Here is a 25,000-nt window from a genome sequence, read left to right on the forward strand (position 1 = left end):
CTCTCTTGTCTTTTTCTCTGTCTCTCTGACTCTCTCTGTCTATGTCTCTATCTCTCGACTCTCTCTCTCTCTCTTATCTCTCGCTCACATTCTCTCTCTCTCTCTCTCTCTCTCTCTCTCTCTCTCTCTCCTCTCCTCTCTCTCTCTCTCTCTCTCTCCTCTCTCTCTCTCCCTCTCTCTCCCTCTCTCTCTCTCTCTCTCTCTCTCTCTCTCTCTCTCTCTCTCTCTTCTCTTTCTCTCTCTCTCTCTCTCTCTCTCTCTCTCTCTCTCTCTCTCTCTCCTTCTCTGTCTCCATTTATGTAAAAACAATCTCAGAAATTGAATTATAACAAATATGTCAACTATTGCTAAGTGAGAGTTTCATTCTTGGCTTATCGTATAGATCTAGCCTGCTCAGTGCATTCAGCTCAGCCTGTTTGAAGGCATTTACATGTCTTGTTTTAAATGAACCCTTTCCTCCTACTCCTCCTCTTCCTCCTCTCCTCATCTCCTTCTCTCCTCTCCTCTACAGCCACTATCGAGGCCATAGAAGCGATTGAGCCAGAGCCAGAAGACTCAGAAGGTAAATATGTTGTTTTCGAGTCAAAATGTTCCGTCTATACAGCTTTTTCCAAAACCGCTATCCATCCACACTGAACAGTCAGCTAAAACCTTTTCTCATTCCAAGACCACTTGAGCTGGATGACATTATAATTGAGTTTAATGTGTTTAGGGACGACAACAGACACAGACACATTATATTATTTGTGCGACAAGTCATTAGAATGCATTGCATTATATAACTTGTTACGTAGTTTATGCTATGGGCAATACCTGTCCCTAGATAAGATGAGATCTGACCAATGTTCTAACATAAATACAACAGTTAATATACAAAACAATAAAAAAAATGCCAGCTGATGTCTGCATGCCATTTGAAGTCTACTTCATTGTTTTCGGTAATGAAGAAACTGGCTAAACAAAGCCAAAACGGAGTACAATTAATATTTTTCACATTTAGTGAGCATAGTGTGGCCTAACTCTCACTGGTTTGTTTCCTTTCTCTCTCTATATCTCTCTCTATGTGCCTTCCTCTCTATGTCTCGTTCAATCTCTTTGTCTCTTTTTCCCATCTCTCTCTCGCTCTTCCCCTCGCTCTGTATGTCTCCCTCTATCTCCCCTTCCCTTATCTACATCTCTCTCTCAATGAGTTTTCTCTCTCTATGTCTATCTTTGTCTATTTCTCTCCCTCTCTGACTCTCTCTCTCCCTCTCTCTCTCTCTCTTCCCTCTCTCTCTCTCTCTCTCTCTCTCTCTCTCTCTCTCTCTCTCTCTCTCTCTCTCTCTCTCTCTCTCTCTCTCTCTCTCTCTCTCTCTCTCAATGTGTTTCTCTCTCTATGTCTCTCTATATTTGTCTATTTCTCTCTCTCTCTGACTCTCTCTCTCTCTCTCTCTCTCTCTCTCTCTCTCTCTCTCTCTCTCTCTCTCTCTTTCTCTCTCTCTCCCTCTCTCTCTCTCTCCTTCTCTACCCGCCAGGGCGTGGCTTCTCGCTGAAGATCAACAGCTTTGCGGAGGCCAAGGGTCTGGACCGTATCAACGAGCGCATGCCCCCCCGCCGGGAGGGCGGCGGCCGCGTCGTCGTCGTCGCGGGCAGCAAGACCATCGCGCCGGAGGCCAACGGCACCGACGACGGCAGCGGGCTGGAGTGACGACCGCGCGGTCGCTGCTGCTGCTGCTGCTGCCGCCGCCGCCGCCACAACGCCGCTGCTGCCGCGCGGTTGCCGCGGTGTTTGCGTCGCTGTTGTTTGAGAACCCTCAGAACCCCCTGTGCTGCCTGACGCGCTACGCCGCAGCACTTATTACAACGCCTCAGAGAACCCAGACAGAAACCAAAACGGGCGGACAGAACACTCACACACTCTCTCTCTCTCTCTCTCAAAAACCTAGAAACCCATCAAACTTATTTAGAGAATATACACATACAAAACAACCTTGCATCTGGCCACTGCGTGGATACGAGGCCAAGCTTTGACGACCTAGTCCTCTTATCGGGGCCTGAGGAGCCAATAGGGGCTATGGAGGTGGATTGTGATTGGCTGGAGGGCTGCGGTTTGTCTGTTGGATGGCTCACTGATTCGCTAGAGACGACAGAGTGACCGGAATTCCACACGAGTTCTCTCAACTGTCAGGCAAACATAAGAACCCATGAATCATCTCACCATTTCATCCACTGTTTACTAAGATCATCGACAAATTTGTGTCATCTGGAGAAAAGAAAAGAAAATTGTGTTATTATTATTGCGCATCTTTTGATAGTATTGTTAAATATAACTGGAAGAAAAAAAACTTGAGTACCATTGAGGACTGTGTACCTTTTGCAACGTGAAGTCAGAACTTACCAGAGGACTGAAATTGATTGATTTTTTTTCTGGTAGGATGGCACTAATGTATGAGGGAAGAGGCCATTGAGCATGTTTTACAGTCTGTGACCAGTCCACCAAAACAAAACTGCCAAGGTGTCGAACCCGCACCCTCTCTCTCACTAGAGTGGCTATCAAATCTGTGCTCTGCTGTTGCTCTCAACGTCCCTCCATCGTCATCAGCCTCACCGACATCATCATCATCAGAGAAAGGGTGAAGTGGGCCTGATTCGTACCCTCGGTTCACCAGTCCCTGATAACCTGCTAGAGAAACCCCCTGTGATTGAGTTCCTCTTCTGCCTCTGAAGAAGTTAAACATTTCAGCGGGTCTAGTTTTTCCTCTGCTGTTTGGAGAGTTGGCCACAAGGCCCAACCAATCAACTGCTTTGCCCAGGCCAAAGGAGGAGTTCCTAAGCTTTGAAGTGATTGGAAGTGTTGTGGACACAACCTCCCCTCTCCTCCTTTACTTTTCTCAAGAAGAAGAAAGAATCCGATCAGTGTTCCTTCTTGAATGAGGGCACATTTGGACAAGCTACGGAAAAATTACAACGCCATACTCTAGATGCTTGGCTCTGACGCAAACCAGAAAGACATTCTGGGGTTTCAACTGAAATTTGTGAATGTATAAAAACCTAAACATAAAATACGAAAGCTATGACCCTGGTACCAACCACTACCTGCGTCGCTTCTGCTGCGTAGCGTCCGAAGTAAAAAGAAAAGGGGGAGTTTGGGCATTTCCTGTCATGTGATGCACTGACTTTTTTCAGAGGCTTTTAATGCACTTCAAAGTTTTGATGATATTTTCAAAGAATACTCATTCTAATTATTTATTTAGACTAATTTAATATCAATAATCATGACCTCCAAATGCAACGAGACTTGAGGATCTTGGAGGACCTTTATCACAGGAAATAAAATAAAAAGCGTGCACTTCGATAATTACCTTATGGAAATACAATTCAACTACGTTTCAAATGGAAAATATATATGATAATATATATGTTTCAGAACTTGAACTCCATAAAGTTTATTTTTACTGCATGTTTGTTTGTTTTGAGTTTGCTCTGATAGTGAATAGAGAATAATGAGAGAGTATATTCATCTGAAAATAGTAGCCTTCCCTCGATAAACGGTCAGCAATGGCTGGGTTTAGTTTTCTCCTAAAATATCAGGACGTACTTTGGCTATGAAGCCGTTAAGGGAGCTACCTACTCATTCACAGTCCCACCTCATCTAAGATACTATATGCTACACCCTAAAACGCCGCAAGGGGGTGCTAAAGTTACAGAGACAAGAGACACAGAACTGCAGCAAAAATACAACAATACACAAACATTTAAATACGATGCTATTAAGAAATACATAGAATATGGGACACTGGAAGGGTTTTCATCTCTGAGGAATACGCAAAAATGACACATGCTGCCACATACATTTTTAGAATTTCCAGCAGTGAATATTTTTTGTACTTTATATTTCATCTTTCTATTTAATCACAGAAGTATATTAATTGTAACGATGAACAATTATGAAAAACAGTGGTTTTTAACACAGCATCTACGGTATGGAACGCATCAACGCATGCAATCAAGTTCCTAATTGTAATGTGATATTCTAATTGTGATAATTGTGTTTCAAAATAGTAAAACTTGAATTATTTTCTTTTTGAACTATATTTGTAAAGTTATATCTGTCTTGGTTTTTTATACATGTTTTTATGGCTTTTTTTTCTTTTTCTTTCGTTGAAATATTATTTATTAATTTATTTTTAATTATGTAGGACTATTTATTCATAACCAATGTTTTTTCATATCATTCTGTATATGGGGAAACACAAGTTTGAGGTTTAACGCCTTACGTTCTCTTCTTTGGTTGTTTTGGTATACACAGGTTGTTGAATAGTGTGGAACAACATACTCTCAGTGAAGCGCAACATGCCACTGCATGAAGCATGGTTTTCAAACGTAAACAAACGAAACACGAAGAGAAAATCATGCGTCTCACATACCTTTGAGCAAAAATGCTATATTTGGAATATATTTATTGCTGATATTCTTAATATTCTTAAGCTTATGGTTACCTTTTTGTTTCACTGTTTACTGGTTACTGCATGGAATACATGCATATTTAAAACACTCATGGATTCTACTGTATTTTGATTTTTCTTACTGTATATCTCTGGGAATATTAGTTTTGGCATTTGACTTCCTAATAAATACACACATTATAAGCATGCCCTATGGGACAAATCACGTTTTTTACTCTTGAATAAAATATGCATGAAAAAATGGTTTTGCAATGTTGTGTTTTTTTCTTACATGATAAGACAAATGGTTAGCAATGTTCACATGTATCTCAACAGTGAAACCCAATGAATTTACTGAAGAACAGCCACCAAATCCCAGACAATCACAAACCTTTTTTTACAATGATGGTATACAAGAGCATATGCTTATAACTGGAACATAAATTGGACAATTGTATACAGAGTTGAGAACAGTTTAGCTCTTTGTATTAAGTCTAATACAAAGGTTACATGAAAAGAAAGGTCACTTTGACACTCAAGCACGTGTTAGTCAAAATTATTTCATTATTTAGTTATTTATCTTCATGTTTGAATGGACATGGGTTGCAATTACATAATCATTTATTATATTAATAAATACAAATAATCATAATAATATTAGATGTATAACAACTATGTAATAGCTCAGCATTCAACTTTAAGTGGGTAAAAAATGCTGTAATTCCCATGAAACCTCCAAGTCATCAATAATGGAGGAAAAAGATGTACATTATGAAGGATGAAAATGCAGATTACGTTGTCCTCCGGATGTGACGTTGCAGCGTCTGGCCGCTCTTCCAGCTGATAGCTCGGCTGCTCACCATGGTAGCCCACCTCAAGATACCATAACACAGTGGAAAGACCCTTAGCGATTATCGCATTAGCTTGCCTTTATTTATTTATGTGTTTGCGGCTAAAAATGACACATCTCGTCCCGAGTACAGCGGACGTCACTACAGGCTGACCCGATAAAGCGAGACGTTTGTTGGTGTGGAATTGCGGGCTATATAACATATTGGCAGGGTCTAGTATAGCAAAGCCACTGCTGTCCTTTTGCCGTCTACTTGCTCTCAGATGAAGCTAACGGGCTAGCCTTGCTACGGAGCGCCGTCTTGACACATGATACGGACGCCCTTTGCGGAGGCACCCCGTTACTCGCAAGGCGAGACATTGGATCAGCAGAAATAACCCTCCTATAAAACTATGATCATCGACAAACAAGAGGCCGACCGGCTGATCGAGAAGGCGAAGCTGTGCCTGCGGTCCGGACGCAAAGAGAAGGCTCTCCAGCTGCTCTACGAAGCCCAGAAGATCTACCCCAGCACCAGGGCCAGAGGTAAAATTAGCCTTGGGCCATACACACTCTCAGATTTACACCTGTTTATTTCCACCCAACTCAGCAATTAATGTCGAGGCAATCATGCTCTGTGTGGAGAATAAAATGTGATTACTCAACGTTATAACAAAATAATTATTGTGCATTTGCTATACTGTTTTAGATAATATGTTTTTGCATTCACACCCTTCGCTCTTTAGAAGACAACGCGTAGTCATAGTATTGAAAGGAAATATAACGTTATCGTCTATTTAAAGGAGTTGCTTTGACGCAGATCCCCGTTAGATGTTCAGTTTTCAGTTGACATATTAACAGCAGGTTTTGTTTCTTTCTATGTCGAGCAGTTTCTTTCCTTTAATAGATGTGAATAACTCACACATTCTCTTAATAAGTAGCTTGCTGTGCTCCTTGTGTGTAATTCAAGTATGCAATACACAGCGATACTTGCGGTTCAGTACAAGGCCAGTTGGATAACAAATGACAATCACCCTTGACCCTGTGCTCTGTGTGTTCCTTCAGTGCTAATTGATGCCATCTTGAGGAACGGCTTCACTGGATCTCCTCCAGACGACCAGGTTCCTCCCCCGTCCGGCTGGCGGGACCAGGACTTTGGGACCAGAGATGGAGAGGGAGGAGGAGGAGGTGGAGGAGGAGTAAGCGGGGACGAGAAGAAGAGTTACACCGAGGAGCAGCGCCAAGGTGTTCACAGGTGTGCACTTCAACCACGGATGCACACACACACACAAACGCACACACAAACGGCACACAAACACACACTCACACACACCGACACAAATACACACAGGATTTATGTTACTCTGTCTGAGCCTTTCGGCAAACGCGACAAACCATTGTCAATGCTAAATAAGGGTTTGTGTACAGTTATATTATTGAAATAAACATAAAACACACGTTTCATGAAACCACGTGTCTCAGCATGTGGAGTCACCTGTAGCAAATAGCGTCCTCAGGAGGATTGGAGGCCGTGATGAAGGGATCAGAGCATCAGGTCGCCGCTCCCACAGTCAACATGGGAGCGGGTTTCTTTGCTAAAACTGCAAAACAAAAAATGACCCAACAAGCAAACGTCTGAAATGCCGTGAACTTGCAGGATAAAGAATTGTAGGGACTTCTATGAGATCCTGGGCATTGCCAAGACTGCCAGTGATGAAGACCTGAAGAAGGCCTACAGGAAGCTGGCACTGAAGTTTCACCCGGACAAGAACTGTGCCCCCGGAGCCACAGACGCATTCAAAGGTATCACAAACCAAACCACTATCATGCTCATTCACAACAATTGTTCTCCTGGTAACACATGGTAATACATGCCTACCACACATCATCTTTCAATCATTTTTATCCGTGGGACATTTGCATAATATATAACAAAGACATCTAACTAACTATCAAGAAAGTGTATACTGTTCACAAAAATGTACAGATCGGTGTACATTTTTTTCCTGATTGGTATTAAGTTACAGCCAAGCATGTTTACCGTTGACTTATATCTGTAACAAATATATTTGAAATATCTAAAATAAAAAATCCCTAAAATCCCTGCGACCCCTGGTGTTTCAATAGCTTAGCTTTTCTGTCTTCAAACCATGTTTCTAAACCCATCCAACACGCCCCCCCCCCCCGACCCACCAGCCATCGGGAACGCGTACGCCGTTCTGAGTAACCCGGAGAAGCGGCAGCAGTACAACCAGTACGGCGAGCAGCCCCACCCGGGCGCCGGCCCCCCGACGCAGACGGCCCAGGCCCGCAGCGCCCGCTACCGCAGCTTCAACCGGGACTTTGAGGCCGACATCAGCCCCGAGGAGCTCTTCAACATCTTCTTCGGTGGGAGGTTCCCTACAGGTAGGAGGGGGCCGGGGCTGGAGGTGGGGGGGGGGGGGGGGGGGAGGTGTGGTGAGGTCATGGTTGTTGTATTACATGTATGTAGGGAAGACAGTGTAGTGGCTCTTATCGCTAGCTCCGGCTGAAAGGGTCTGGCCCTCACCAGACCCTTTCACCTTCCTTGAGGCAGACGCCCTAACCCCTTGATGACATTTATCAAAAATAAAATCACTGTCGCTTTGGATGGAAGTGTCTACGAAGTGACGACTGCCGACCTCTATTACATTTCAAGATACGTGAGACCTGTATTATGTAAAAAATGTATGTTTTCTCTGTATATCTTGCCTGAATGCATCAGTTGGTACATGCACATGTGTTTATGCATGCATTTTGTTTGTGTGTGTGTGTGTGTGTGTGTGTGTGTGCTTGTGTGTGTGTGTGTGTGTGCTCTCAGGAAACATCCATGTCTACACCAATCAGGGTGCTTCCTACTCCCAGTTCTACCAGCCGCGCCGTCGGCGGGCCTTCGAAAGGCGGGAAGAGGAGCCGGATGCGAACGCCAGCCAGGTGAGGCGGTCGTCATGACGATCAACCTGGGAGCCAGGCTTTCTCAATCAGTGAAGCTTTTATTTGTATGGCGCTTTTCATGCAGAATTGCTTTAAAAAGTGACTTGTAAGGGAAACAACACAATAATAAGAGTTCTCCTAAAGATAAACCTCAGGTTGATTCATACAAATTAAGGTGACACACTAATGGGTTAGAAGAAAGCTGAACTTGAAAGGGTATGTTTTAAGATTTAGTTGTAAACATATTAACTGATTGTGATGCATTGCAGATGAAATGCTGCCTCTCTTTCTGTCTGTCTCTTTCTTGTTCTACATCTTCTGTATCTCTCTCTCTCTCTCTCTCTCTCTCTCTCTCTCTCTCTTGTTCACACTCTTAGGCCCAATCCCATTTCCACCCCTTACCCCTTCCCCTTTCCCCTCCCCCTTGTTTTGAAGGGGTAAGGGGAAGGGGTAAGGGGTAAGGGGTAGAAATGGGATTGGGCCTAAACCTCTCTCGTTCTCTCCCTCTGTCTCTGGTCAGAACACGTTCACAGCGTTCCTGCAGCTGCTCCCAGTGTTGGTGTTGATCCTCATCTCCGTGTTCACCCAGATGATGGCCACGAACCCCCCTTACAGCCTCTTCTACAAGCCGTCAGTCCCCCGCGCTGCTCTCCCACCCACCGCACGCCAGCCCTAACACACACCCCGGGCTCCCGGCCCCAAGTCTGGTCCACAGAGGGCCATAACAGTATTAACTTATAGCACAGCAAACACACCCAAATCTAATCTAATTTAGATGGATCCATTTGTGTGTCATTGGTGTGTGTGTGTGATTATTTAATTTGATTATATGCGTGTTCATTTAATTGTGTGTCTGTGTGTTTTTATTTTTTGTGTGTGTTTGTGTTTAGTTGTTTTTGTCTGTGTTTATCTGATCGTGTGTGTTTGTTTATTTCATTTGCGCGTATGTATTTTTTTGATTGCGTCTTTGTTCCCAGGGCGATGGGCCTGGTGGTGTCAAGGGAGACCCAGCACATGGGCGTGCCATACTACGTTGACAAGAGCTTTGAGAAGGAGTACCGGGGAGAGTCCCTGGACGAGCTGGAGAAGACCATCGAGAGCGATTACATCGACCACCTGCAGACCAGCTGCTGGAAAGAGAAGCAGCAGAGTGCGTCTGGAGCTCATGCACGCCGCGGGGGCCCTACTCATGCACCATTCCAAAGCCCTCATGCACTTATTGGGCACTTCTGGTGTCATACTGAACACTGCACATGCAAGAGTATGCATTAATCGTGCAAAGCTCAAGCAAAACGTGTGCACTAGTGCAAAAGTCTTGCTACGACAGGGTTTCCAGTGGTTCTTCTTAAACAGGAAACAGAATGTCTGAGCGAGCGAGTTAGGGTGGACTCAGTGGATTACAGATAACACCAACAAGCTCCAAAATGTATCTTATTATCCATTTATAAAAAATAATTGAACTATTTAGTGGTCAGAGACCCCTCTGGTTTCCTCATTGAATTAAATAACTCTAATCGACACCATCTCCTCTCCCTCTCTCTCTCTCTCTCTCTCTCTCCCTCATTACTCCCTCTCTCCCTCCCTCTCTCTCAGAGTCAGACCTGGCCAACCTGGGCCAGCTGTACAGAGACGACCGGCTCAAGCAGAAAGCAGAGTCCATGCGCCTGGACAACTGTGAGAAGCTCAACCGCTTCATCGGACGGCAGAGGGGCGATTAAAGTCGTGGAACACGAAAAGAAACAAGAACAAGGCTGGCTTCATTTGTCAGGTTCGTCTTGGGATTAGGAAAGTCTTTTTTTTTTGTTTTATTTAAAGAATCAAAAGGACTGGAGAAGAAAGTCGGATTTACGAGAAATGATACGGATGAATGATGGATTTTTGAGAAAGCGTTTTTGGTTTGGTCGGCCATGTTTGCAGACAGCTGGTGTTTTCCTTTTCCAGTTTGAGGGAAGAGAAGTGTCTGGCAGCCTTGGGGGGGATTTGAAGGGGAAAAAGGAAAAAGGGGGAAACGCTCGCTGGTGGCAACAGCGGTACACTGTAGGCTTTGTACTTTCTTATATTAAGGATCTCTTAGGGGCTGAAATGTCCGGAATGTTCTGGGGCTTTTTTCCACACGATCATGTCCGTGTCCCTAACGGTAGTTCTTCTAACCAACTGACATAATATCCAGATTTATTTATTTATTTAACTTATTTTATTGTAGTCCTGTGATTGAGCTAATTTAAAAGAAGTAGTGTTTCATATATATCGTGTATGAAGTAACATAAAATTGCCACTACTGTGACTGTTGATTCTGTACTATACCAATGCAGAACTTGTACTTGTTAACATGAAATTAGCTTGACAAGTATAAATAATTTCCCCTGGTTTCTTTCATGTATTAGGACCGTGTAGTTGAAAAGGTAGTGAACATAGCATAATTTAAACAAACACATTATATCATGTGTTTGTTTATTTTTACGCTAACATATTAATATATTGTTCTTGGTTAAAAGGCTTGCACCTTCCAAAAAAAAATACTAATGTATAAGCTGTTGTTTTGTCACCCCTATGATACATTATATGTCATCCTTAATATGTTCACTTTTTGTTAAGATTTAACCATTCAACGTTCTACTGTAAAGGGTTAGCCAAAATTATACGTTTTCTAATGTTTCGCTAATGGTATAAATGTAACGATTCTTAAAAGATGGCTACTGTAGCTTGGTTGTCACAAGCAGGTACCGGTACTCTGTCCCATCTCTTCACCTCACTGTTTAATTTGGGAGATCTGACTTTCCGGAAACTCCTGATGGTCATGCATGTTCACACTTCAACAAGGATAGAAAAATTCTTTCTCTGAAAAAAATGACTGGAATGCGGCACCAAGTTCAACAACAACACAGGAATATTTCACGATCGATCTGCGTTTCTACATACAAGAAAGATATTTTCCTTTGAGTAGGAATCCTCAAAGACTTTTCTATAGCCTCTCCACTAGCCTCTTAACCTGGACAACCTGTACAGTGGCATGACCTCCACATGACCCGAACTGTTCCCTGTGCTTCCACACCATCCTGACGTTCTGCAAACCTGTCTTAATTTAAAAAACGTAACCTCATATTCAACTAGACTCTCTGACGTTCACATGTCATTATGATGCAGTCAGGCTGTTTCTTGACCAGGTTCATCTCGATGCACCCGAATGTCCTTTCACCCTACCTTTGCTCTACCCTAGTGAACTCCCCCCCAAATACACACACACACACACACACACACACACACACACACACACACACACACACACACACACACACACACACACACACACACACACACACACACACACACACACACACACACACACACACACACACACACACACACACACACACACACACACACACACACACACACACACACACACACACACACACACACACACACACACACACACACACACACACACACACACACACACACACACATTTCCTGTAACCCAGTGAGTGCGTGACCGTTCACGCTCTTCCTCCTTAAGCTTTCACCCCCTCTGCTGCATGCCCCCCAGTAGGCAGGCCCCAGCGATGTCTTTCATTAATATACTCTTTACCTGAACAACCTGTTCCCTTCTGACCCTCGCTGTTTCACACATTCAAATAACCTGGACAGTATTTGTGTGACATATACACATTGCTTTAAGGCAGAATGATCAGCAACCAAAACTAAAATTTCATTTTTCAAATGCATTAGCAAATTATTATTTTTAGTTCACTTTTTAGAAAGATAACTACGATACTGAAGAATTCATTTTTTTAAATGAAGTATATCAAACAATATTTCAAATGAAAATTGTGTTTAAATAGATTTCGGCCTGTCTATCAAATAGATTTAATGAATGGAATTCTAGCCTTTTGGCTGCTTATTATTGATCCAGCCAGTGGTTTGAAAGGAAACAGCTGTATACAGGTATGTATACAGCTACAGGTGTGTGTACAGGTGTATACAGGTACAGGTGTATACAGGTACAGGTGTACACAGGTGTGTATGCAAGTGTGAGTACAGGTGTGTATACAGGGATGTATACTGGTGTGTGTATAGGTACAGGTGTGTGTACAGGTTTATACAGGTAAAGGTGTGTATACAGGTGTATATACAGGTATAGGTGTGTATACAGGTTTAGGACTATGTACAGGTGTATACAGGTATAGGTGTGTGTGCAGGTGAATCGTGCGGACACCTGTTGGTATGTGTTGTTTGTATGAAGCACAATATCAGGCTGGTTTATTAAATTCTTCTTTGACAGTTATTCTTGTTTTATTTTTCTTCAAGAAAACAAAACAACCGTTTGGGTCCAATGAGTTTATTACATTATAAATCATTACACAACAGTCACACATGTAGCAAAACTATACACAGTCAAAAATACACATAAACACAGGGGATCTAGATGTTATTGTCAATTTCACTGTATTTGTATCTTATTTATAATTGCACACACGCTTTATGGACATGGTTTAACTTTGATGAAAGTTAGAACATTGTTTGTGCATGTGAGGACTCAAACACAATTTGAGTCGCACTGGGAAGGTAACACAATAATACCATGTTACAGCTGGCAATCACACAGTTGCTCAAGGAAAAACATATAAACATACCACCATCCTCTACTAAGATGGTGGTATGTCTTTCCAACACTGGGGTCAAAACCATCAGGCCAAGCCCAGTGTTTTAAGGGCTGCAGACTGCTATATTTCTTGTTTTCGACGCCCCTGGTAGTTATTTCGCCACCCTGGGAGTCTAAACCAACAGCCTGGCAGTCATAATAAAACATAAACAATTGAAATACTTATTTTCAGTATATTATGTACTGTCACGGTAACAATACAATCAGATGAAGACCACAAATGCAATAGTCAAAACATACATGTTTATAAACGGAAATGGAAGAAGCATAGGACAGTATGGTTAGAAATGGCCGATAAATCATGTTTTTCTCTGCTTCTAAGATTAAACGCGGCGTCTTGGTTGTCTGTTGATGGAACCAACGCGGCAGCACTGCCACTAGGGGAGAGGTTCATCTTAAGAATCCAGTTATCTGTTGATAATATTGGTATACTGGCTGCACACACACACACACACACACACACATACATAAGCAGAGTTGCAGCCCGTAAATCTATCTAGGTAGAACATGAAAACACGGTCTTGTCTAACACTAGTATTAGTCAGTATTTGCAGTTGTAGTAGTAGTAGTACTATAAGTGGTATCACAGATGCAAGGTAGTTAGGCAGTCTTTAGTAAGAATTAATGTTGTTAATCATCTTTTTTAACATCCCATAATACTCGCTCACTCCACATAGCAGACTTCAGTGCTGTGACACGCCTTTTTTAATGAAATGTATTCGGGTTAACTTGTCAATCACGAAAATATTGTGTGCATTAGTGATAGAATCAAACAATATCAGACCCACATGCGCACAACACACATTGATAAAAACATTGACTTATTCTTTACCAAACTAGGAGTGTAAAAGTGTTCCCAGATAATTAACTGAAATTATCTTTGGCATTCGGGCATTAGTAATCACATCATTTTTCTTTGTTAGTCAAGTCACTGCAGGAGAATATTACTGTAAGTCTACATAAAGGTGAAGGTGGGCTGTGGTCAGTGTTTGTATAAGTAGGTTGTGACCTTTGTGTGCCCTAACTGTTAAAGTAGAAATGCTTTTCATGAGCTCAATTAGCCTTTCACAACAGTAACAGTTTTCATCAAACCCTGTTTTGTGCTGATATGGAAAACCGATGCAACTAAATGGATGAAAATCAACATGTAATTCAGTCCAGGGACCAACGAATGCAAGTCGTCATTTCTTCATCTTGAGGTCTGCTTCAATGGCACAGCGGCGCCCCCTAGTGCCCCCATCCTGTACATTCACGCACGCACACACACACACACACACACACACACACACACACACACACACACACACACACACACACACACACACACACACACACACACACACACACACACACACACACACACACACACACACACACACACACACACAGGACACTGTGCTTCAGGCTAAGACTAACATTTGCATAGTGAGTTGCTTGACGACTCTTTAATAAAGTAATAACTAACTAAATAATAAGTAGCTAATATTTGGGGGAAATTAAATCACTGTTTTTCACTGTTACTAGTCACTAACTTGTTACGTAATCAACTTTGCAAGAAGAAAATATTACACACCATTACCCATTAGTTCACGATACAATAGCTGATGAACAAACATGTGCAAAGAGTAGGCATGCGTTTGTGCCTACATGTGTAGGCTGCGTTATTAAGTAAAAAAAAGATGTCTGGCACAGATGTAAGGATGTACTGAGTGGGCACTTACAAAGAGAGACAGCAGGAAGGCAGGGGAGGCCATAGTCACACAATCCTGGAGAGAGAGAGAGAAAGAGCAAGGGATTGAGAGAGATAGAAAGATGGAGAGAGGGGGAAAGAAAGAAGGAGCGACAACGGCAGATAAAAGACTTAATCTAGACACAGTTCTAGATTATCGACCAACCCTTAAGTAGGAGCAGCACGCCTACTCTCTATCACCCCCCCCCCCACTCACCTTATCCGTGGCGTGGTCCTGCCTCCTCGCCTGCGTTCCCTCTTGGCCCCTCCCCCCGCCGGCCCCGCCCCCTCCCCTCTTGGCCCCTCCCCCAGCGGCGGCGGCCTCCGCGGCGGTCTGCATGATGAGCTGCGTGGCGAGGAACTGCTGGACGTGCTCGAGCACGTCGCGCTGCATGTCCAGCGCCATGAGGAACACGTCGTGGTCCAGGCTGTTGTACATGACGGCGTTGTGGAACATCAGCATCATGTCCCGCTGGAACTCGGCCGTGCTGCGCACCGCGCCCGCCTCGATGTTCCTCTTGATGGTGGACAGGTCCATCGGCCTGGCCGGGAGGTCGCACACACACACACAAATGCACACACGCACGCACGCCGGACGCATGCACGCACACGCACGCACAGCGGACGCACGCATGCATGCACGCACACATACGCACACACACACGCACGCACGGCGGACGCACGCATGCACACGCACGCACACACACACACACACACACACACACAATCAATATATGTAAAGCTTTTTTTGAGTTTGCATATAAGGTATTCATAAGTAAAAAACCCATACACAATCTAAATACGGTACAATAGACACTGACAGATTTTCGGATTAGTACGGATCAGCAAGTCAATGGATTTACATTTTGCCGCATTTAGCAGACGCTTTCATCAAAAGCGACTTAACACACACATTCACAGACCGACGGTGGAGTCAACCACAGAGGGCTACAGCCAGCTCGTCAGCAGTAAGGGTTAGGTGTGTTGCGCGGGGACACCTCGACACTCAGCTAGGAGGAGCCGGGGATCGAACGAGCAACCTTCCAGTCACAAGTAAACCCGCTCCACCTCCTGAGCTAAGCCAACTCTACGAAAGTCTTGATGTTTATGAGATTAACCAAAGAATGAGATACTCGTCCATTAGAGTCCATAGATCAGAGCGAGTCGTTCTTAAGCAATGGCTAATGCTGACTCTATAGCTAGGGCTAATCCCACTGAATGTGAATATGTACCTGTGCACGATACCATGGTATCCAGGTGCAATGTCATCCGTGACTGGCTGAAGGAACACATTGGCAAACCTACAGGTGAAAGGAAAATGTAAAAGACTGAAAAGGAAACTATGATGAGCTTGATTGGATGGTTAGAATGTAAGATGGAAGAATACTGACCTGTGATTCGCCGCTGCGCGCCACACCAACATGATGGCTTTCTTCCAGATCTTCTGAGCTTGTATTGCTTCCAGGTCCTCGCTGCACATAGAGCTGTAGAGGGGTGTGCCAAGATATACACAGTGAGTAAGAGGAAATGTGTCTTTTCTATGAGACACTGTGTGTTTCTATGAGACACTGTGTTTCTATGAGAAACTGAGTTTTGAATGATAAAGAGTGTGTTTCTATGAGAAAATGTGTGTTTCTATGAGAAAGAGTGTGTATCTACGTGAGAAATTGTGTTGTATGGCGAAGCCAACTCAAAAGCGAGAATACGATACCTCAAGGGGGGCCTAGCTTAAGCTTCAATCTACCCAGGGAATGTGTGTATTAGAATGTGTGTGTGCAAGTATGTGAGCCTACAGAGAATTCAGTTGAATAAAGGTCAGGGTCAAGTATAGTCCTCACTAGTCCATGTGTGTGTGCGTGTGTATGCCTGAGTGTGTGTGTGTGTGTGTGCGTGTGTGTGTGTGTGTGTGTGTATCTGAGCCTGTGGAGATGTCAGTTCAAGAGTCAAGGCCCTCCCAAGTATAGTCCTCACACATAGTTTCTGACTCAAATCACATCACACAGTTTCTCCTATCACTGCTACGCTTACGACCCTCAACTCTTCCTCTCTTTCCCCTCCACTGACAGCACCCTGATAGCAACACGTATCTCAGAATGTCTGGCAGACATCAGCACTTGGATGATTGCCCATCCCCTGAAGCTTAACCTCGACAAGACTGAGCTCCTCCTTGTGTCAGGGAAAGACTGACCTCACATGGACTTATTGATCACTGTCGTTGACATTGCGCTATCTCCAACACCAACCGCGAGGAACCTCCATGTGTGTTGATCCTTCAGATTTGCTCTCTACAACATCCGCAGGTTCAATCCCTTCCTCACGGAGGAAGCAGCTCAGCTCTTGTACTGGCCTACAAGGCGGTACACGGATGTGCCCCTGCCTACCTCCAAGAGTTAGTCAGACGCCACACCCCAGCTCGAGCGCTCCGCTCAACTGCCTCAGCTGGACGCCTTGTGCCGCCGTCGTTAAGAGCAAGCGAAGGTAGCACAACAAAGTCCCAACTCTTCTCTGTTTTGGCACCGCAATGGTGGAATGAGCTCCCTGCCGATTTCAGGACTGCAGAGTCGCTAAGCAGCTTCCGCAAGAGACTCAGGACTCACTTGTTCAGAGTTCACCTGGACTCTGCATAGCCTCCTTACCCCCCACCTCCACTCCTTCCTTTCTCTCCTAAAAACTCCCCTCTTACGCACTTTTTATATGCTTGTAATTTGTATGTCCTGGCACTTAAAAGTAGTACTTAGCATTTTGTAGCATCTTATCCTAGATATCTTTGTTGTGCACGGTGATTGGGTTAACATAGCAATTGTTAGTGCTTGGCCCTTGGTCCTATGAACATCCTTACTGTACCGACAGCGATATATTATTGTTTCTCTTTCTAGTGTAAGTCGATTTGGATAAAAGCATCTGTTAAATACCCTAAATGTAAAATGTAAATGTGAATGTAAATGTGTGTGCGTTTGTGTGTGTGTGTGTGTGTGTGTGTGTGTGTGTGTGTGTGTGTGTGTGTGTGTGTGTGTGTGTGATCAGACTCACAACTGGGAGGAGGCGGGGCTGCTGGGCGTGGAGGAGGCGGTGGCGTGGAGCTGCAGGGAAGAGGAGGCGGTGTGCATGCTGGAGCCGTCCTCGCTGCCGCTGGCCGGGGGCTCCATCTCCCCCTCCCCCTCCCCCTCCCCCTCAGACAGGAAGCCGCCGCCGCCCCCCTCCCCCTCCTCCTCCTCCCCCTCCCCCCGGCAGGCCTCGTACCCCTGCTGGGTGGCGGTGATGATGCGCTCCGACGCACCCCTCTCTTCACCGCCCTTCGTGGTCCCTCCTTCCTCCCTCCTCTCCTCCTCCTTCCTCTTCTCCTGGGGGGGGGGGGGGGGGGGGGGGGGGGGGAAGGAACAATCCCCATTGGAGTTAAGATCGCATTGCTGCAGACAGTTCAGCAATAAACTCAACACTATCATCATCATCATCATCATCCTCTCCAACATCCTCATCATCCTCATCATCCTCATCCTCGTCATCATCACCATCATCATCATCATCATCATCATCCTCATCACCACAGCTCTGGCCCCAGTGGGAGGTGTGTGTACCTTGCGGTGTCTTTCTGTCAGTGGGCTATCTTCTAATAGTGAGTCTGCCGGGACAGTAGATGAATCATAAGAAGGGAGATGGTTACGCATAGTGCCCAGGCGGCGGGCCACACTACACCACATCGTATGCAAAAGCAGAGACAATTCAGCAGACGGCAGAGGCCCCCCCGCCCCCCTGCGGCCCTCGTACCTCCGTGAGGACCGTCGCAGCCTTCCCGCTCGGCGACGGAGAAGTCGGACGCGGATGAGGCGGGCTTCGGCCGTAGAGGCGTTCTGGTCAGGAGGGGTTCGGGACGCGAGGAGGAGGAGGAGCTGGAGGGAGGAGGAGGAGGAAGAGGAGGAGGGGGGGGAGGGGGGGGAAGACCTCCGCCTTGGTACATGGGGAGGAAGCGGCGGTGGTGTTGTACCCCCAGCGCGTCTGTCCTGGCCCCCGTCGGACCTCCATGGCGGGACGGGACGGGGGCGGTGGCGCCGCGCCCAGACCCGGGCGTGGGCTCCTGGGGTTTGAACGGGCCGGGCCCCCAGCAGCTCCCCACCAGGGCGTGGCCCCCCTCCTCACACAGCGACAGGGCGGCCTCCACCGCCGCCGCGTCCAGCACCTCCGGGTGCTCCACCGTCTGGGGGGAGGAGCCACCGTCAGGGGGGAGGAGCCATATCTAGGACTTTGTTATATCTAGGACTCTTAAGCTGCTTTCTAGCAGCCTTGGCATAAGGTTTCATTTTTTTATTTTTTTTTTATTTCTTATCTAGGTCAATAGTCTGGTTTATTTGACCTTAATCCCAGTTGTAGTATTAAAGGGCTTCCCAGGCTCCCATTTGACACGCCTCACCCCTGCCCCTCTAAAAGGCAGGAACGTTCCTCAGTCCTGCTCTGTGAAAGGTTGGCATGAATCAATGTTTGATCTTAACCAGGAAGTACGCATGGGCTGTTGGAAAAATTGATGATGCCAGCTTTGGCACGACAGGTAGCCCCGGTAACGGTAAACAAGAGCATCATCATAGCTAACGAGGCTGGCCTGACGTAACAAATTAACCACAGCAGAGTCTCTGGTGGCAGATCCCTCCTCTAGTGTCTCGTGTGAAGGTCATCACCTTCTCCTCTATGATGGCGATGATGTCGCCCACTGTCTTCAGGTCCAGCTCGTCCCCCATGTAGGACCCGCCCACCTCCTCCTCCTCCTCCATCTCCTGACTCACCACCGGGCCCCCGAACACATGCTGGTACCCATAGGGCCCCACGACCGCCAAACCACCTGCAGGACGCCAGGCAGGTTAAATGGTGAAAGACTTGTGAACCAAGTACAGCCTCTATAGGCGTAGCTCTGCTGTCATGGTGCCGGATATAGTGTTTTTTATGGAAGGCAGTGAGGACCAGGCCCGCCGCTCCCTATACGCAGAGTACGCAGAGTGCGTAGGGCACCAAGTACCTGAGGGGGCACCAAAAGGTTTGTAAAAAAAAAAGACATTATTGAATTTAAAAAATATGTAAATTAGTTATGAAGAGGCCCACCGTTGTTTGGTCTTAATTGTATAACCTATCACTCAATTTCGGCAAATTAGATGTTTTTACCTAATATATAAAAAGGGGCTCCCCCCCCCGCTCGCGTAGGGCACCGAAACGGCCAGCAGCGGCCCTGGTGAGGACAGTAGGGTGGCTTTGGTGATTGACCTCTAGCCTAACACCAATGGCTGCAGCGTGCCCTGTAGTCATCTGACAGCACGAGGCCCACAGCCCTGACCTGCTCCTTAATGACGAGCAACATCACTCCCTGTCGGACGAAAGCCTCTGCCTGAGTTACACAGCAGGGGGTCGTTGGGTGGACAGGAAGCAGACCTGTGCTGGTTAGGACAGCGGGGTCCACGGGAAGTGGGTTGCCGGCAGGGTGGGTTGCCATGGAGACCGAATCAGGAGCAGGCATGAAGCTGGGCGGAACAGAGGCCTGGCTGGGAGCGCATTCCAGGAGACGAGAGAGGGTGGGAGCGCCTGGGAGGAAGGCACGCGTTCACACACACACACACACACGCACACGCACACGCACACATTCAAACACACGCAGGCACACACGCACGGATGCATATTTAGCAGCGCACACTCACACATGACACATAACCCAGTGTTGGCGAAGCACTTATTCAGGAATTCCTTTCTCCTACCACTTACCACCTTATTTAATACCACCTTAACACAGCCAGTATAGACCAGAACGACTAGATAGTTATCATCTATATATTTATCATTAAATTACCTCATTATTCTATATATTATTATCGTTTCATATTTGCATTACTATAAACTCAGCAGACTATTAAATACAGACATGGAGCTGGTAGGAGCGCCTGGTGTCCTGAGTGGACAGGTCCGTGCCTGAGAGGCCCCGTACGGCTCAGACTGCCAATACCTACCTGTTGCCTGGGAGCCAGGTGGCGGGGGCGGGGCCAGCTGCAGGTCATGTGACCCCGTGACATGACCAGACGGCTCTCCCTCCCCAACCTTAAGACAGGAAAAACATTACATTCAAATGTTGTTGTTTTTTTTTCTTTTTTCCAATAGGCTTCTCTTTTGCTCCATTTTTTTTTTCCGCCCCCGCAAACTGTGCACATGCAGGGCCTACCGGTCTGGGGTTCCCGGGTAGAGCGCTGCCTTTCTTCAGCAGCTCAGAGAGCAGCGGGGAGGGGGGCGGGGTCGTCCTCTGGCCCAGCGGTTTCCTCAGAAGGGAATCTTCCAGGAGCACGGCCTGGCAGACGTCTCCGTTGCTGGGCAGAGGAGACTCATCGGTCATGGTGGGCGGGAACCCGGGGGACACTAGGACCTACGGGAGGACGGGCAGGAGGCGGGTTGGCACGCGGGTCAGGTAGTCACACTGAATATTATTTTATCTTCTATCATTAACATCGCCATTATATTTTACTGACCAGTTTATTTTTTTTAGTGAACTAAGCCTGTCCCTAATATAACGTCATATTAACAAATTTGGCCGACACTCTTAAACAAGGCCGACTATGAATTGTCAGGCAATTCAGATACAAGTCAATAAGAACCCGCAACGTTTTAGGCTGAGTTGTCATAATCTGGAGGCTGGGGTGGCCTCCCCCTTGAACAACAACACTCAAGCCACATAACTGCTCCTGAACGACACGCATCTGACTCCACGAAGTCCCTTGGGGTGAAAGTGTGAAGACGTAATATCCTCTTTGAACGGACAGACTCACACTCCTGATGGGGCTGGGCTGGCCCTCAACGGTCAGGGCTCCATGGGGGGGCCCGTCGCTGGCGGGGGGCTCCAGGCTAGGGGAGGGGCCCTCTTGAGGACAGAGGGCCACGGTGCTGGCCCCTCTCCTCACTGCAGTCTTGGCCGTCTGACGAGCTGTCCACAGGGAGCCGTTACTTCAGCAAGCATCATCAGTAGTGTGTGTCAAATACGACTGCGTCACGGTCAAACAGACAGAGTTTATGTTGGGGTGTGATGTGAGGCAACATGTCTTCAATACCAAACGTTAGTCTTCCACCCACTGACTAGCCCGCATGGAGCATTCACAAGTTATTTGCCCGGGTTTCGAACTATTACTGCTGCACCTTAGTGCCTTTACTCCAATTAAAGGTGGCGACAGTAGCACAGGAGGTAGGGCGGGTTGACTCGTCATCGAGAAGGTTGCTAGTTCGATCCCCGGCTCCTCCTAGATGAGTGTCGAGGTGTCCCTGAGCAAGACACCTCACCCTGACTGCTCCTGACGAGCTGGCTGTCGCCCTGCGTGGTTGACTCCGCCGTCGGTGTGTGAATGTGTGAATGTGTGAATGAATGGATGTGAGTCGCTTTGGATAAAAGCGACAGCAAAAGTAAATGTAAAGGTTTAGTTTGCATTCTGTGTTATACTATTCACCCATTTTGGTCCCTTGGGTGTAGATTGTCTTATTTAAAGGAAAAGTCTATTGTTTCATGGTTTGTCTACGTCTGTATGTCTTCTCGTATGGACGCTGGTTGTGAGAACAGTGAAGAACAGCCATGTACCCTGATAGGAAGCGTCCGTGCTCTTCCTCTTCTCCTCTGCTTCCTCCTCCGTCTGTTTCCTCTTCCTGTAACGAGACACCATCTTGCTATTTGTAATGTCTGATGCTGTCCACTGAGCTTAAAGGGGACATATTATACCACCAGGTGTGAGTGTGATTAGCCTTACAAGCCGTTTCGAAAATCTGCCCCTTAAGACATCACTAGTGGGCGTGTCCACCTAGATCTGTGCTGGATAGATCCGTCTAACAGCCTACCCAGTGGACTGGAGTAAACGTTGCTCCTCTATCCAGCACAGATCTAGGTGGACACGCCCACTAGTGATGTCATATGGGGCAGATTTTCGAAACGGCTTGTAAGGCTACACCTGGTGACATAATACGTCCCCTTTAAAGAAACAGGGATAACTGTGTTTTTCTGTGTATTAAGACAGACAACGTGTTGTTCCTTACTCAGCGATCTCTCCCCACACCTCATCCATTCTGCAGTCAAGGTGTCCGGCCTGGATCAGCTGGGCCTCCTGTTTAAGCTTTCTGCAGATCGGAAGGACACATCTCCTGTTACTGCGGCTCAACTGACCTTGATGCTGTGGTTCAAAGGATGGTCATGGAGTCCTGACCTCTTCCACAAAACAGTGCCCTGTTTACCAGTAGGATTTAGTAGGAAGCAAATTGTGTGGTGTATGTACCTGAGACTCTACTGTAGCTGAGACTCTACTGTAGCTGAGACTCTACTGTACCTGAGCTCTACTGTACCTGACTCTACTGTAGAAGAGACTCTACTGTAGCTGAGACTCTACTGTACCTGAGCCTCTACTGTACCTTAGCCTCTACTGTAGGTGAGACTCTACTGTACCTAATACTCTACTGACATGAGACTTTACTGTAGAAGATACACTCTACTCTAGCCTGTACTAGACCTGAGCCTGTACTGTACCTGAGACTCTACTGTACCTGAGACTCTACTGTACCTCAGACTCTACTGTACCTGAGCCTCTACTGTACCTGACTCTACTGTAGAAGAGACTCTACTGACCTGAGACTCTACTGTAGAAGAGACTCTACTGACCTGAGACTCTACTGTAGAAGAGACTCTACTGATCTGAGACTCTACTGACCTGAGTCTCTACTGTACCTCAGATTCTACTGTACCTATGACTCTACTGACATGAGACTCTACTGACCTGAGCCTCTACTGTACCATAGCCTCTACTGTAGGTGAGACTCTACTGTACCTAATACTCTACTGACATGAGACTTTACTGTAGAAGATACACTACTGTACCTCAGACTCTACTGACCTGAGCCTGTACTGTACCTGAGACTCTACTGTACCTGAGACTCTACTGTACCTCAGACTCTACTGACCTGAGCCTGTATTGTACCTGAGACTCTACTGTACCTCAGACTCTACTGTACCTGAGCCTCTACTGTACCTGACTCTACTGTAGAAGAGACTCTACTGACCTGAGACTCTACTGTAGAAGAGACTCTACTGATCTGAGACTCTACTGACCTGAGTCTCTACTGTACCTCAGATTCTACTGTACCTATGACTCTACTGACATGAGACTCGACTGACCTGAGACTCTACTGACCTGAGCCTCTACTGTACCATAGCCTCTACTGTAGGTGAGACTCTACTGTACCTAATACTCTACTGACATGAGACTTTACTGTAGAAGATACACTACTGTACCTCAGACTCTACTGACCTGAGCCTGTACTGTACCTGAGACTCTACTGTACCTGAGACTCTACTGTACCTCAGACTCTACTGTACCTCAGACTCTGCTGACCTGAGACTCTCCTGTACCTCAGACTCCTGTACCTGAGACTCTACTGTACCTGAGCCTCTACTGTACCTCAGACTCTACTGTACCTGAGACTCTATTGACCTGAGACTCTACTGTACCTCAGACTCTACTGTACCTCAGACTCTATTGACCTGAGACTCTACTGTACCTGTGCTCCTCCTGCGTCTCCCTGATCAGCCTCTTCAGCTCGTCGATGCGCTCGGCGGTGAGTCGGCGCACGATCACGTCCTCCACCGTCTCCACCACTTCTCCTCGCTCCCCGCGTTTCCGTCTGAGGAAGCCAGAGGCCAACGATGGAAACAATCACATCCTCCCTTGCTGTACCTTTTAATTCTTTGAACTAGTTCCAGGTCCGATGAGAAAACAGACTCATTATAGTTGGATATTTTGATGTTGCATGGCAAGCAAGTAAATAAGTGTTGCTTTAACCCAGCCATGGTCTGTTTACCTTTTTCTTTAAATGAAAACTTCAAAATAAAAGTGGGCTATACTTACTTTGGGGCTTCTGTCGATTCTAAGAGCTCTGAGTACTGGGAGGCACAGTGCTGTGGAAATAAAGGAGATATAGTTGTCTATTGCTATTTATTATAACATATAATAACAAGGATAAGGTGCAGGTTGCCATGGCTTCTTGAATACATTACATACAGTAGTGTTATGTAACAGTCGGTCCTGCTGCAGTGAATATATAGGGTTTGACATACTGTTTTTGAACAGTGTTGTTGGTTCTGACAAATCAAATCCAGTCGGCCTACCTTTTGAGAGAACCAGTCCGGAGGTCTCCCCGGTTCTGCAAACGGTTTTATGGCCCGACTCACAGACACCCTGTGCAGGTATAAATCCATTGAAAAAAATGTCAGAAGTATTCAAACCTATTTATAATAATATATGCCTGTCACTGCAACTAAGCTTTTACCGATCGGTGTATGACATCGAATGCACTTCTAAAATGATGGTATATTTGTTCTTGCATTGATAGTTGGAGTAGCATTAGGATGTATAGCAATG

At 46.1% G+C, this 25,000-nt stretch overlaps 3 protein-coding genes across 4 annotated transcripts in view; 2 read left to right on the forward strand and 1 right to left on the reverse strand.

The window, feature by feature from the left end:
• LOC132461547 (protein phosphatase 3 catalytic subunit alpha-like) overlaps nt 1–3,439 on the forward strand; it is a 23,105-nt gene extending 19,666 nt beyond the window's left edge. Inside the window, 2 exon segments of the mRNA XM_060056713.1 lie at nt 512–562; nt 1,515–3,439. Of these exon segments, the coding sequence (XP_059912696.1) occupies nt 512–562; nt 1,515–1,687 (224 nt within the window). The 3' untranslated portion in view covers nt 1,688–3,439.
• Nucleotides 3,440–5,244: 1,805 nt separating this feature from the next.
• On the forward strand, nt 5,245–12,490 carry dnajc18 (DnaJ (Hsp40) homolog, subfamily C, member 18). The gene is made up of 8 exons (XM_060056716.1): nt 5,245–5,799; nt 6,319–6,508; nt 6,911–7,056; nt 7,450–7,659; nt 8,093–8,205; nt 8,726–8,835; nt 9,183–9,355; nt 9,799–12,490. The coding sequence occupies exons 1-8, from the start codon at nt 5,667–5,669 to the stop codon at nt 9,921–9,923; spliced, it is 1,200 nt and encodes a 399-aa protein (XP_059912699.1). The 5' UTR covers nt 5,245–5,666; the 3' UTR covers nt 9,924–12,490.
• Nucleotides 12,491–12,528: 38 nt separating this feature from the next.
• LOC132461548 (bromodomain-containing protein 8-like) overlaps nt 12,529–25,000 on the reverse strand; it is a 13,455-nt gene continuing 983 nt past the window's right edge. For both annotated transcript variants that reach the window (XM_060056714.1, XM_060056715.1), the window contains exons 3-20: nt 24,748–24,817; nt 24,488–24,537; nt 24,141–24,263; nt 22,629–22,709; nt 22,180–22,244; nt 21,383–21,537; nt 20,785–20,982; nt 20,576–20,663; nt 20,007–20,156; nt 19,265–19,425; nt 18,363–18,789; nt 18,173–18,216; nt 17,628–17,938; nt 15,989–16,081; nt 15,830–15,898; nt 14,815–15,139; nt 14,590–14,634; nt 12,529–14,109 (exon numbers count right to left, since the gene is read on the reverse strand). In XM_060056714.1, coding sequence (XP_059912697.1) covers nt 14,050–14,109; nt 14,590–14,634; nt 14,815–15,139; nt 15,830–15,898; nt 15,989–16,081; nt 17,628–17,938; nt 18,173–18,216; nt 18,363–18,789; nt 19,265–19,425; nt 20,007–20,156; nt 20,576–20,663; nt 20,785–20,982; nt 21,383–21,537; nt 22,180–22,244; nt 22,629–22,709; nt 24,141–24,263; nt 24,488–24,537; nt 24,748–24,817 — 2,515 coding nt within the window. In that variant the 3' untranslated portion in view covers nt 12,529–14,049. The remainder of the gene's footprint in view (nt 14,110–14,589; nt 14,635–14,814; nt 15,140–15,829; nt 15,899–15,988; nt 16,082–17,627; nt 17,939–18,172; nt 18,217–18,362; nt 18,790–19,264; nt 19,426–20,006; nt 20,157–20,575; nt 20,664–20,784; nt 20,983–21,382; nt 21,538–22,179; nt 22,245–22,628; nt 22,710–24,140; nt 24,264–24,487; nt 24,538–24,747; nt 24,818–25,000) is intronic.

Source organism: Gadus macrocephalus, chromosome 7, assembly GCF_031168955.1.
Source record: "Gadus macrocephalus chromosome 7, ASM3116895v1".
Classification (NCBI taxonomy): domain Eukaryota; kingdom Metazoa; phylum Chordata; class Actinopteri; order Gadiformes; family Gadidae; genus Gadus; species Gadus macrocephalus.

Coding starts and splice junctions, on each gene's coding strand:
- dnajc18 (XM_060056716.1), top strand. CDS start 5,667: ATGATCATCGACAAACAAGAGGCCGACCGGCTGATCGAGAAGGCGAAG. Junction 5,800..6,318: donor CCCCAGCACCAGGGCCAGAG/GTAAAATTAGCC, acceptor GTGTTCCTTCAG/TGCTAATTGATGCCATCTTG. Junction 7,057..7,449: donor AGCCACAGACGCATTCAAAG/GTATCACAAACC, acceptor CCGACCCACCAG/CCATCGGGAACGCGTACGCC.